The sequence below is a fragment of the Syngnathus acus genome, chromosome 10 (assembly GCF_901709675.1).
Source record: "Syngnathus acus chromosome 10, fSynAcu1.2, whole genome shotgun sequence".
In the NCBI taxonomy this organism is placed as follows: Eukaryota; Metazoa; Chordata; class Actinopteri; order Syngnathiformes; family Syngnathidae; genus Syngnathus; species Syngnathus acus.
In genome coordinates this window covers 19,517,344-19,530,925 of record NC_051095.1, presented here as the reverse complement: position 1 = coordinate 19,530,925, position 13,582 = coordinate 19,517,344, and the positions used below count along the sequence as shown (strand labels likewise).

The 13,582-nt window shown below is 41.1% G+C and overlaps 1 protein-coding gene and 1 long non-coding RNA gene across 3 annotated transcripts in view; both read left to right on the top strand.

Moving 5' to 3' along the window:
* fgfrl1a (fibroblast growth factor receptor like 1a) overlaps positions 1-4,883 on the top strand; it is a 35,734-nt gene extending 30,851 nt beyond the window's left edge. The window contains exons 5-9 of one of the 2 annotated variants that reach the window (XR_005099114.1): positions 1,322-1,621; positions 1,936-2,108; positions 2,799-2,979; positions 3,802-4,268; positions 4,488-4,883. Coding sequence is in view for 1 of the 2 variants with exons in the window: in XM_037261918.1 (XP_037117813.1) it covers positions 1,322-1,621; positions 1,936-2,108; positions 2,799-2,979; positions 3,802-4,208 (1,061 nt within the window). In the remaining variant the exon portion in view is untranslated. Of the gene's footprint in view, positions 1-1,321; positions 1,622-1,935; positions 2,109-2,798; positions 2,980-3,801 lie in introns of both variants that reach the window. The other variant, XM_037261918.1, reaches the window with a different exon arrangement.
* Positions 4,884-6,458: 1,575 nt separating this feature from the next.
* LOC119129314 lies at positions 6,459-10,199 on the top strand. The gene is made up of 4 exons (XR_005099166.1): positions 6,459-6,797; positions 6,893-6,985; positions 8,000-8,099; positions 9,289-10,199. It is a non-coding gene; the product is annotated as an uncharacterized LOC119129314 (long non-coding RNA).
* The last annotated feature ends 3,383 nt before the right edge of the window (positions 10,200-13,582 follow it).

Below are 13,582 nucleotides of genomic sequence, written 5' to 3'. Positions count from 1 at the left end.
TATTTGTTTGTTTACTCCACTTGTTAAATTAGCAGCCAAATACGTACATAATATTGACCATGTATGTTTGAGAGTAGGTGAAATTTTCACGCAACAAATTTTAAAAGGTGAGGTCATGGTTATAATCACACCAAGATCAAATACTCCAAAGTCTCTTTATTTTCCGGCTGCTTTTCTCCAATCGTCTCTAAACTTGACAGACGGGGCAAGTAGCTCACTTGCTTGGCTGATTCGTTTTTGGTGCTGATTGCCTGTGACATTAATAAGATCGACCAAGATTAAAGTTCAACAGTGAGATATCTAAAAATATATTTACAGCAAGTTATACGTCACAGGCCTTGACAAATCCTAACTATATGTGTATTTACTGAACGCCATATGCATTCTTACGATGATGTAATCACTCGAAAACATGTTTTATTTCTGACCTTGCCGTGAACCTCCTTTCCATCTGTTCCCTGCTCACCTCCCCTTTGATTTAATTCATGTTCTGCAACGTCAGTCCTTTGGTCTTTGCTTTGTTTTTTGCATTTGAATCGCTCGGAGCTCCTTTTGCATGTTTTTCCTCTTGGATTTATGTCCAAACGTCCAGCTCCTCCTCCCGTCTGGTTAAGATCGTTTCGGGCCGTCCGGTAGCGTTTCTCCACTGGCCGACAGGGACAAAAGAGGCCAGACTTGAAAGCCTTTTCGGGAATGTTTGTTGTGCGATCCCGCCCAGCAGAGAACCATTTATAACAATGTGTCACATAACTCTTCCCTCCTGCTTGTTTACACGGCGCTGCAATAACAAATAGTTTTCATATGGGGCTGCAAAAGCAAAGGAATTCTTTCTCAACTGCGGGCACCACTTTACGGATGAATTTCATGCGTTTTGTGTTTGTGGTGTTGTTTATTTCCATTTTGGTGTTGTAATCACAGTTTTCAGTTTGGTTCGATACATTTGGAGTTTTGTTCAGTAAAACGTGAAAGAAAGAACACATGAAGGATTCTCGCTGAATGATTAATAAACATTATTTATTTTTGTAATATTATTGACATATTTTTACAAATCAGAAATGTCTCTTTCAATCCTGTTGTTTGTGCCGAGGAGAGTTCTCCCACTGGGGACTCTCATTCTGCTGAGCGGCTTCAGTGCTCATGTGAGCAATGACCAGTGTGACAGTCAGATCAGAACATGAGGTTTTTTATTTATTTTTTTGTTATTAGACTTCCATTTGAAAGACCTCGCCGTCATCACCCTAAAAATACAATTGATTTGGATTTTATGTGATTATTTCATCTACTACTTGGCTCACCCTTGCCTGTGTTTGCCCCCCCACAGTACGTCCTCGCTTCACACAGCCAGCCAAGATGAGGAAGCGCGTCATCGCCCGGCCGGTGGGCAGCTCAGTGCGCCTCAAGTGCACAGCCAGCGGCAACCCTCGACCCGAAATTGTGTGGCTAAAGGATGGACGCCCACTAGCACAGGGCGATGACGAAAATGGAGGTGCGGAGGAGGACAGGAAAAAGAAATGGACTCTGACTTTAAAGAGCCTGACGCCGGAACACAGCGGCAAGTACACGTGTCACGTGTCCAACCGAGCAGGACACATCAACGCCACCTACAAAGTGGAAGTCATACGTGAGTCCTATAGTCACAAAAATCAATGAAAACACTACGTATATAGTAGCCTGGCCTGGACATAACTTCTTTGTTAATTCTTGCCATAGAATGTCATTGCAATCGACGTATAGCAGCAATACTGGGTACTAATTGAATGGGAATAGCAGCTAGTAAAGTCAGCGGATTGTATGGAGCAGCAGAAAATGATAAGTAGTGTGTTCATCATGAAACAAGAACTACTATGAGAGAATACATCTGTACATGTGTCTCCAAATGGTTTATATTAAAGCAGTTGAAACAGCAATGTTATTGTTGCATGTGTGTTTGGACAGAACGCACCAACTCCAAGCCCATCCTGACGGGCACTCACCCAGTCAACACGACAGTGGACTACGGCAGCAGCACGTCCTTCCAATGCAAAGTGCGCAGTGACGTCAAGCCCGTCATCCAGTGGCTCAAGCGGGTGGAGGCCGGTGACGAGAGCAAGTTCAACTCCACGCTCGAGGTATGGCGTTACATCAGGGCGTTTGCCCCAGATCACTTGCAGTGGAGGGGTGACGTCACAGCAATCCAAGTCGAGCTTTTGTATGGATGACATTTAGGAAGCATATTAAAGCACACTTAAGTAGAGTAGATGGTAATTGATAGTAATTATTGTGAAAAAAGAAAAAAATATTCACATACAATGATATTCAAGACCATTTTATTTTTTAAATTCTAAAACCATACTAACTGTATGTTATATGAAGTATGTTAATTATATAGTGTAACTATATGAAATAAGCTAAAAAAACAAATATGCTGATTAATAACCATTAATTAACTTACTAATAATATTTTATTAAAAAAAATAAAGTTGAAGGAAATCAAACTTAAACAATGAATGAATAATTAGGCAACAAATAAAATAACATTTAGCATCGATTCTCCCACTGACCTAAGTGAGTGATTGAGGCACCTGCATAAATTCTTTTGAATCAGATTAAATGGAACATGAATAAAGACAGATTTTAAAAAAATGCAATACAAAATTTACTGATAATAAATATGAAAAAAGAATGAAAGAAATGTACAAAAACAAACAAACAAAATGAACTTAACATAATAAAAAAGTATCAAAGAAAGAGAAAGAAAATGGTACGTATGGTTTAGAAGGGCTAAATGTATTCCATCCTGCTTGTGTGCTGTCATTCAGGTGGGGGACCACCGCTATGTGGTCTTGCCCACTGGGGACGTTTGGTCGCGGCCTGACGGCTCGTACCTCAACAAGCTTCTGATCACTCGCGCCAAGAAGGAGGATGCCGGCATGTATATCTGCCTGGGCGCTAACACCATGGGATACAGCTTTCGGAGCGCCTACCTTACCGTGCTGCCAGGTGAGATCCCGTCTTTTTCCATAAAGTTATGTCCATTGCTCTATTGATTTGGGTCCAAGCAAGGCAAAATTTAACATTTGAGTTTCTATTAGCAACCTGAAATTTGGTAGACATGTCTTTCATGACTAGACCCACCAAAAGGTCGAAGGAACCAATGCCCAAGCAACACAGCAATTTTTGTTCCAACCAGCCGTTTTAGGACATACAGGTGAATTTGAAAATTCTGCCCTCGGAACCAGTTTTACAAAGCGACAAAAAGTCTAATGAACCCATGCCTGAAAATACACAGGATGGTCAGACATTTTGCTTTGAAGATGCCGTTGTAGGACATTTTGACCATTCATTATAAATTTCTCCTCGTGACAGTTTCACTTAGCAAAATACAATATCGCAGACACAGGTATCATAAGTAGAGCCACAATAAAAGTCTCAGGACGCAATGTCTGGAAAAACATGGGAAACCTTAGTTTCCATGCCCATTTTAGGGTAATTTTGCTAATTAAAGCAAGACAACAAATTTTTAGCCCAAGGCAATTAATTTCACTTAACAGCATGAAAATGGGGAGATATTTCTATCATAAGCAAACCCATAAAAACATTCAACAGGCTATGCTCGAAAAGACGTAGAAAGTCTGCCATTTTGGTTCATTTTAGGGTCATCTCTTCATTATGTTGCTTAAAGATTTCAGCCCCTGAAGCCACTTTTACTTAGCAACATGAAATTTGTCATGAAGACCCTCAGAAGGAAGCTATGCCGGAAAAGTCACGATTTGACTTCTTTGTGGATGACCATGTCTTTGCTCTTGATTTGTTTGTTTGAAGATGTGAAGCCCCAAAACAATTTAGTCCTGGCCGCTGCCTCGCAGAGCCTGCCCTGGCCCGTCATCATCGGGATACCGGCGGGTGTGGCCTTCGTCCTGGGCACTGCCCTCCTCTGGTTCTGCCAGTCCAAACGCAGCTGCCCATCGTCCTCCTCCTCTTCATCTTCCTCACAAGCCTCCTCCGCCCTCACCGTCTCGCAGCGCCTGCCGGTGGCGGGCCGCGAGAGAGCGTGCCCTAGCGCCGACAAAGAGGCCCTGTCTTACGAGGACTATATGGCCCACCAGAACCAGCCGTTGACATCCTCCAAGCTGTACCCCAAAATCTACACGCACGACATACACACACACTCGCACTCGCACGTGGACGGCAAAGTGCACCAACACCAGCATATTCACTATCAATGTTAGCAACGGAGGGACAAATGACAGCCACGACACTTTAGCGCATATTGGAACTCAATGAAGAATGTAAGCAGAGATTTATTTTTTCAAAACAATCAAAAATCCCTCAAAGTATTTTTCAAGACTAAGTATGGAGTAATAAATACATCCTCATGTTCCGTCCTTTGAACATTTGTGTCTGTACATAGTCAGATATGATTATGTAGCATTTAGCATGTTTCTTCAACCCCGGGTCTTTGTATAAATGTAATAGTTTGTGCGTAATGTTATTTGTTTTCGTGTTAGTGTCGTTAAAGAAACACCATCCAGACTCACTTCACTGGTCGGAGCAGAAGGCGGGAAAAAAGGCTGCTAAACACTTCAAAGCACTCAGTACATATTTCATAAGATGACACCATCAAACTCACCATTTTGTGGAAGTATTTCAAAATACAGCCCACAAAGCCAGTTTCATTTAGCAGCATGACATTTGGTAGGCATGTTGATTATGAGTAAACCCACAAAAAAAAGCCATGTCTAAAAAGACACAGGAAGGAATGCAGGGATTCTGCCAGCAAAATATGGTTACTCACCATGAAACAGTAAATTCTTGGTTGGCATTGTTTTTTTTGTTTTTTTTGTTTTTTTTTAATCAGTTCTGTCAGACAGTTTCCCTTAGATCAGGGGTGTCAAACTAATTTTTTTCGCGGGCCGCATTATAGTCATAGCTTCTTTCGGAGGGCCATTATGACTGTCAACCCAAATAAATGTATGAGCACCTCATATTATATACAGTAAAAGCTACAAAACAAACTGACAAATAACTCGTGATCAAATCAGACGAGTAAAAACTGGTCAAATATTAAAAAAAAAAAAAAAAGATATTAAAAGTGAAGACAATTTGCAATTCTAGTAATGACACAAATATGATGCACAATTTGTCTTCGCGGGCCACATAAAATGATGTGGCGGGCCGTATCTGGCCTTGAGTTTGACACCTGTGCGTTAGATACATGGAATTTGGTAAGCATGTCTCTCACCCACAAAAAGTCTTTAGATGCCTGGAAAGACACAGGAAATCAGCTGGCCATTTTACTTTAATTTCCAGGGGTTCGTCAAACTCACTTGACAGATTATGGCTGATTGTGACCAAATTAAGAACTCCTACTAGACAGATACTAAAATATCTATGCTGGCAATATTAATTAGTTACTATATTTAAACACAGATTGTTTTTTGTAAACCTCATCTCGGGTGAACCTAATGTTATGGCCACAGAGTGCATACATTGAGCTTACTGCCTATCAAGTTTATGCCAATTAAAACCTGTGAAGCCATTTCTACTATTGCCGTATGTTGTTGTTTTTGCTCATGTTGTCTAAAGCTAACAGACTGCCGCTACAATATATTAATGTATTAATGTGCACTTACCGCTGGTTTATATGAATGTGAATTAAAATTGTATTTTTTTTAAATATTCGAATTAGCAAATAAAATAAAATAAAAAACTAAAAATGTTTCAAGATTGAGGACACAAAATTTCATATGTAATTTATTTTCTTTGGGCATTATACTGCATTTTCATTTTGTGTTCATGCATAGGCACACACACACACACACACACACACACACACACACACACACACACACACACACACACACACACACACACACACACAGCTACTGTTATATTATATGCAAACTATACATTATTTCATTGTAAGATATTGTATTTATACCTGTTGTCAGATGTATGTTATGATATTGATACTCATTGTATGGACGGACAATCTTGTACAGTTGATGTTTTATTTCATATAAATTGTTGCCATTAAAACAAGGTAATCTGTTGCATTCTTTATTTGAGTGTAAATGTGGACTATTAAATAGATTATAATTACTATATATTTTTTATTATTTACTTCTGCAGATGTTTTTCCCATTTCCCAAACCAGATGTGAAATCCCAATTTAAAATCCTATTCCAAACCATAACTGTAATTTGAGTAACACTCTGACACTATCTTGAAACCGGAACTTGAAACCCTAACTCGAGGTTGAAACCCTAACTTAAAAGTAACCCTGTCTTGAAACGTAAAATCCTAATTTGAAAGCCTAACTAGTTGAAACTGGAACCCTCTATTGAAACCTTTTCCGCTGGCTCTAAATTCTAATTCTAAAATTGTTTAAACCCTGGCTTGAACCACCATTTAGAAACACACACTCTAACCTGAAACCCAGGCTTGAAACAGTAATCGTGGCTCAAAGCCCTACTTTTGAAAGTTGAAACACTTTTGTGTTTTTTCTACGACTGCCAGTCTACCATCTTTCATGGTATTATAGTTGTGCTCCAGATAGAGAACTCTTATTGATCTTGAGTGATCCAAAATGATCATCTGTGCGTGGATATTTTGCAGACGTCATCTGTAGCCTGTCAGTGATCATTATCGCACGTCACACAAATCAAAGGGGAACGTTTCCCCCTCTCATCCTGTTCTGCAAATCATTTTCCGTCTTATTTGAAACCTTAACGCTGCTCCTTCACTCGGCACATCTGCTGTCCATCCTCATCCTCTCAACCGACGTGAGGAAGAGGAGGACGAGGATCTCGCATGAGGTAAAAACATCAGAGGCGTCGACACCTCGGAAGAGTCATGGCTTTCCACGCGACTTTTATGTCTTTCGCTGATCTGGTTCTTTTCGTTCTCCCAGAGGTGATGCACGAGTTTCCATGGTTGAAATGTGACTGCTGTTGGCCGTGTCGTCGGTTTGAAGAGCATGACACCATGCAGATGCAGCGCTGAGGTACCTCCAGATGCTTCTGACAAGGAATTACTTAATTACAGGCTGTAGCAACTGTTCAATTGACAATAAGGTTCAGGGCAATTGAGTACAGCGCATAATTGGAAGCCAACATGTCATGATTGGGGTATGTAGCATTGGACCAAAATGCAGGAGAGTAGGACGGACTGAACTTAATTATTTATTAACAAGAAGCACTTGCAGGGAGAGAAAATCTAAACAATAAAGTTCACTAAAACTCAAAATGTCAAAACGAGACCATGATTCAACAAAGACTGACAGAAAGCGGGGCATCAAATAATCCAACGAGATGACAAGAAATACCTGGAAAAGAAATAAATCTAATCTAGACAAAACACAAATCATGACACAGCAGTCTTTATGCTTTTTGGAAAGCAAGCTCCAAAAAATTAATCTGATACCCTTCTCAGTTTGAAACCCTAAACCAGGTTTAAAACCCAAATTGTCAGCGTCTGTGTGCTCGGCCCTCCCTTCCTGTGTCTACTCTCAATCTATGTACAAATCACAGTCACCTGCCTCTCCTTACCTGTCGCGTATATAAGTCCTGTCTGCGTGTGTCACACCCCTGTCGGATTGTTCTCGTCTCTCGTCGTCGTTCCTGTCTTTATCTTGTCTTTTTGTTCAGTTAGTCTTGTCCCTAGTCGAGCCGCTTATAGTCTGTCTTTGAGTTCTCCAATAAACCCTGGTCCAAGCTGCATTTGGTCGCCCTGCTCCATTCCGATCCTGACGCAAATGTGAAACTCTAACCATGACTTGAAACATCAAATCAAAACGCGAACCCTTGTTTGAGTGAAACATTAATTTAAAACCCTAGCAATTGTTACAAACCCTACTTTCAAGCCCTCATCCTCAATTGAAATCTCACTTTGATACCCAACTCATGTTGAAATTGTAATATTTGCCCCCTTGGGATGCCTGTGCTGTCAGTTTGTGTGCTTCTAAAAACAAACGTACATTTGCGTGTGTGTGTGTGTGTGTGTGTGTGTCTCATCCTAGAGGAGATTCTTGTGTGTTTGAGTCAACAGCAGCTGTGCTCGCTGAAGAAGAGAAGCTGTCCAAAGAGCTTTTCACAGCACAGAAAAGAAACGCCGCTCAGGTGCTCAATGGAGGCAGCCACCATGACAGACTTGTGCACACACACACACACACACACACACACACACACACACACACACACACACACACACACACACACACACACACACACACACACACACACTACAGGCACGTGCACACACACACCTGGCTGTGGTTGCACTCGATCTTTAACTGGGCTACTAAGCCAACAATATAAACAAAAACAACAAAAAAACAGGCTAAAAGGGCGTAACTTCCATCTTTCTTGCACCGCCACCGACTATTTTCTCATCACCCTCCGCTATCTGATAGGCGAGGCTGGCAGAGGAAAGAACGACAGAGAGGTGAAAAAAGCCCAAGTTCACAGTCTTGTCTTTCCAAAGTCTTTAACACACACATATGCACACCAAATTGTTGTCAGCCCTCTATTTATCAAAACAAAACACGCAGTGGTCATTGAAATAACTTGAATGTGATAAAAGTCAAAAATACAAATGTAATTTAAAACAAATGAAAAAATCATCAAAATTAAAAAAAGTTTGCTAGAGTTGTGATTTACGACTATATGTGTAACGGTAGTCACAGGAACATCAACCTTCTTGGAGATGGTCTTGTAGCCTTTTGACGTGCTTATCTATAATCGTATTTCTAATCTCCTAAAACAATGCTCTCATTTGCTTCCTCTGTTTCATATTCATGGAGTACACCCCATGTCAGCACAGTGACATGGCTATCAGCCTTTAAATAGGCCCGACTGACTCAGTCACATGACCAAGTTTGAACATTTCAACCAATGTTGAGAATTTCCAATCTTTTCTCGGGGTAGAATCAATTTTGTCCATCCCCCTGTATTGCAAAGTTCTTTTAACCTCCTCACAAATGAAGGGCATAGTCAATAGTTTTTACACCAGTCTAATTTATTGTGCAACACAATGAATATTTACAAAAAAGTAAAAAAATACAGCAAAAAAGTACAAAAAAATAAACATATATTAATTTTTTTCATTATTTATAGAACAGTTTTGTCACAGTCCTTTATGATCAATATTATAATAATTCACTTAAACCAACGCCTGACTTTCATTGTTTTTATTTTAATTAGTTCACACTGACTTAATATGAGTAAGAACATTTGTAAAGGGTGATAATGTGTGTGGTAAGACTGTGGCCTTTCTCTATGTGTGTGTGCACGTTTTTCTGCGCGACAGGAAAAGGAATCTCTCAGCAGCCACGCTGACATCATTCAAGTATGCGTCAGACACTTAGAGTGGGCCCCTCGAAAGACAACAGTCCGCCTGCTTGCCTTCGTGTGAGTGTGTGTCTGCGCAAGGGTCTACTGAAGTGCATATGTGTATTCACGTTCTCACCTGTTCCTCTTTGACTTGTCAACCTCCCGCGTTCACCTCTTTTCTTCCTGAAATCAAAATGGTGTGTATGTGTGTGTGTGTGTGTGCTCATCTTCTACTAACGCTTCAAAAGAAGCAGATGTGAATGTGTGGATCAAATTTATTTCTAGTTTGGGTTAAAAATCCAAGATCTGCTTTTGTGATTGACGTGTGTGACATGTTCTTTATGTGTGTGTGTATTCATATTGGAAGACGCTTACTTGACCATGTATGGTAAAAAAATTCCAATCACACATCTAGTAAAGTGAATGATGTTGACAAGACTGCAGGTCACAACTGAAGAGTGCCAGAGGCTGATGGCCAACAAAGTCAGTTCAAACATGACATTTTGGTTGAGTTTTTTATTTAATGTTTGTTTTCCGATGATAACAGTCCAAACATGTGGGAAAATGCACCAGGCTGCTTCCTGTTTGATTGCTTGGCAACCAGTGCTCAATATGGGCAAGTACCGTTTTGCACTCTTTCCACCTTTGGGTGCTGTGCGAATCAATTGCAATGTGTGAGCATCTTTCATCTTCAACTCAAATCACTTTGCCAAAGAAAATGAAGTGAAGGACATTGTTGTAATATGTGACAAATTAGTCAAATTGTGCTGGAACTTAAGAGGCACCAAAACTTCAAAAATCTTCAGTCAAAAATGGCCAAAGTTGACAAAAACTACAAAAAATACTTTTGTAACTTAAATACAGCCAAAACTGAATCTCCCTCTCTCTCTCTCTCTCGCTCTCACTATGCCACACTAACAAAAACAACTGTTGTTGCTCTTACGTAACTCATGAAAAACGTATCTACTATATGTGGTGGCACCTAATGTTTTGTTTTCATTTTGTAAAATCTATAATGTGTTCTAAATTGTGTTCATCGAGTTTCAACAAATGTCAAAATCTCTCATTCGGCTTGCACATAAGTTCACATCCGAACTATGAGGCTCATTAAAACGACTTCCACACATTTTGCATATTAACCACAAAGTGGACAATAAACACCTGACATGCTTTAAGTGTCAGAGTATAAATGTCTTCATCCAAAGACAAATTTCTGTGCTGTGAAATCATTTGGTCCGTGTCACGTCTTGCCCACAGTGGGGGATTACGCTTACACACTCCCAAAGTGTGACAAAGTGTGAAATCTGGATCACATTAAAGAGAGACAAGTTTCTCTCTCTCACACTTAACTGGAAGAAGGGAGGTGTGTGTGTGTGCGCACACGCTGTGGGAACACGGCGCTCAATAATTCCGACTGACAAGAGAATAGTTTTCTTTAGTTCTCTGAAGTGGGCCCGGCTCATTTGTACAGCCTGGAGCCATGCAAAGGTGAAGTGTGTGTGTGTGCGTGCCTCTGTGCGTGGCATAGAGCGAGAGTGACAAGGCCTTTGTGTGAGAGGTTCTACATTTAGGAGTTGAGAAGAAAAAGAAAAGGTGGGAGCAATAACTAAAAGGTGGGAGCGCTAACTTAACTAAATTTACAAAAAGTATTGCGAATTGGGACACACCACTTAATTAACGGCTCAATCAATCAACTATTGGAATTGGGTTCTTAGTTGTTGATTGGTCATCTTATCAAGACCTTTTGGGGGAATGTCCTGTCCAGTGTAATGCCCATGATGTTATAATTAGTTTTTGTGTGGAAGAAGTTACACATGGGGACATTTTGTAGTCATTCCATATTTTTGTCAAACTTTACTTTATTAGGTGCAGCGTGACCCAATACTCTTGTCTGTATGTTGGCCAGTTCTGATTAAAGTGCCAACTGGTTGACGCCAATTGCTCATTTTCTTCCTGTAGGGAAAATGACAATCCAAGACTTTTGCCTGTAGGTTTTCCCATTCCAATGAAAATTTCCATCGTCCCCACAAAGGATGCAGATTAGTTCATTTGTTTTTGGATAGCTCGACTCACACCCGTAATCAACTCCAGTCATAATCCTTCACAACTATGTCAGGACTCCTAAATGTCTTTCATATTCGCTTCCTTTGGGCAGAATGATCACATATCCCAAAACTTTTGCCCATGGAGTGATCATCTCACTCTTTATGTGTGTCTATTGCAAATAAGTGAGCCTGGCTGTGTCTTGGAGGAGTCACTCCTCGTAAGTGGACCTTAAAAAACAGGAAAGAACGCGCAGGAGGAGGATCAGGCCTGATGACTCTCCACAATAGTCTTAATTCAGCTTCTCACGCACACACTCGCACACACAGCGGTAATATGGCATGCACAGACCTGGAACCCATGTGCACACATACACAGTCACACCTGAGCCTCCCTCAATAGACGCCATTCACTTGGCTGACAAGCGAGGACAATGGAAGAAATGGTGGACGTGTCTGAGCGCATCAATCTGCCGCCGCCATCATCTTTTCCTTCCTGCCGTGACTTTGGGTGATATCACGTTTCTATTTCCACGCTTTTACTCCTTGCCTTCACTTGTGCAACTGAGGTCATACAGGCACGCACACGCACATGCACACACGCACACAAAAACACAGAGTTACTGGGCCTCCTTTGATGTGTCGATGCCAGTAAACAGTATTTATTGTTCACGAAATCCCAGTTTAAATGCGTGAATAGGACAGGTGCTGGCGTTCTCCCTTTCTCAGAGGAAGTGGAAAATAAGTAATCATAAGCATCCAGTTGGGTATGTATGCACCTACTTTTAGGGAGCAGGGTAGTCCCGGAAGGGCTAGAAGATGGGCGAATTCCAAATGGACTTGGGTCCAAACAACACGCCGGGCGTCGTCGGCGACCTTGACCACTGACTAAGAGACCGCAGGCTCAAGGTGAGAGCAGCATAATAAATCATACAATACAGGTCATACAAAAGATAGAAGTGGTTACCCGAATGTGGAGTGGTTGGACGTCCTGTGACGACTTGTGCCTGCAAGGAAATGCAGAACATATAGCATGTGACGTTCCCAACCACCAGAAATTCAACATTTGTTTGTTGAACAGTGCATAGTCAGCTTGCTAAATGATTGATACCTGATCAGTTTTAAGCCATTCATAATACTCGGAACTAAAGAGTGCAAAATGTACAACAAAAGTACACACATTTCTTTTAATTTTTCTTCACAAGAACCATTGTCGAACCCCGACAGAAGATTTTGTTTTTTTCCTGAGAGTATTTACGGTGAAGCTACTTGAGAACTTCACGTGGGGAAGCTAAACCTTTAGAGGACATTCCCGGGAATCCCTGGCGGGAATAGTAACAGTACTTACCCATGCCTCCGTCATGTAGAGGACTGAACAGTGACAAACTGGGGGCACGTGGAGGCTGACACACACAACCACACATATGGTGACAAAATGTTAGCATGTGTCTTCAGGTCTGCACGCAGTAAATGTGAGTATTAACACTTACTTTACGTAAGAAACTCAATTGTTCATCCCTGTCTGTGTTGTCACCACTGCTGAACGGGAGACACATTTTCATGGCACAAATTCAACAAAATTATCTCAAAGGCAGGCAATACTTCATTTATATTTTCTCCAGGATAGACGCACTAGGGAAAATTGTTTACTTACAAAAAAGGAAATTAGAGTGCTTTCGCCCAAAATATTATTTGGTCCCTTTCCTAACTTAGTCATCTGATAGTGAAAAATAATTCTACTGCATTTAGAAAAAAGGTATCTAATGATGAATAAATGGATTTAGCAAAGCTGAAATAAAGAGCACTGTCAAAAAAACAGCCTTGGAAAAGAAAGCAAAACACAGATCGCTCTGCGGTCAAAGTTGCTGATCTGCCATGGGTCATGGATGAAGTCTGAGTCGATGAGATCCGGGAAACCCAATAGGGATTGGTGACTAAAGCCAAGCAAAGCTGCGCTTGCTCAGGTTTGTCTATAAGTGTGTGTATATAGATAGCTGCAGGGCAGGGCAAAAATCTACAGTGGCGAAAGCTCAGCTTGTGTGTGTGCGGGTGCGTGTGCTGTCAAAACGGGTTCATGGCACTCACATGTTGCGGGATGAGGAATGCCTGGAGAGTGGCATAGGAGGACTGAACAGCAACTGCGGGACTAAAGCAAAGGAGGAACAATGACACACACGCACACACGGCTAATCACCCAAAAAAAAGATAAATTCCCTCTTGACAGCTAAA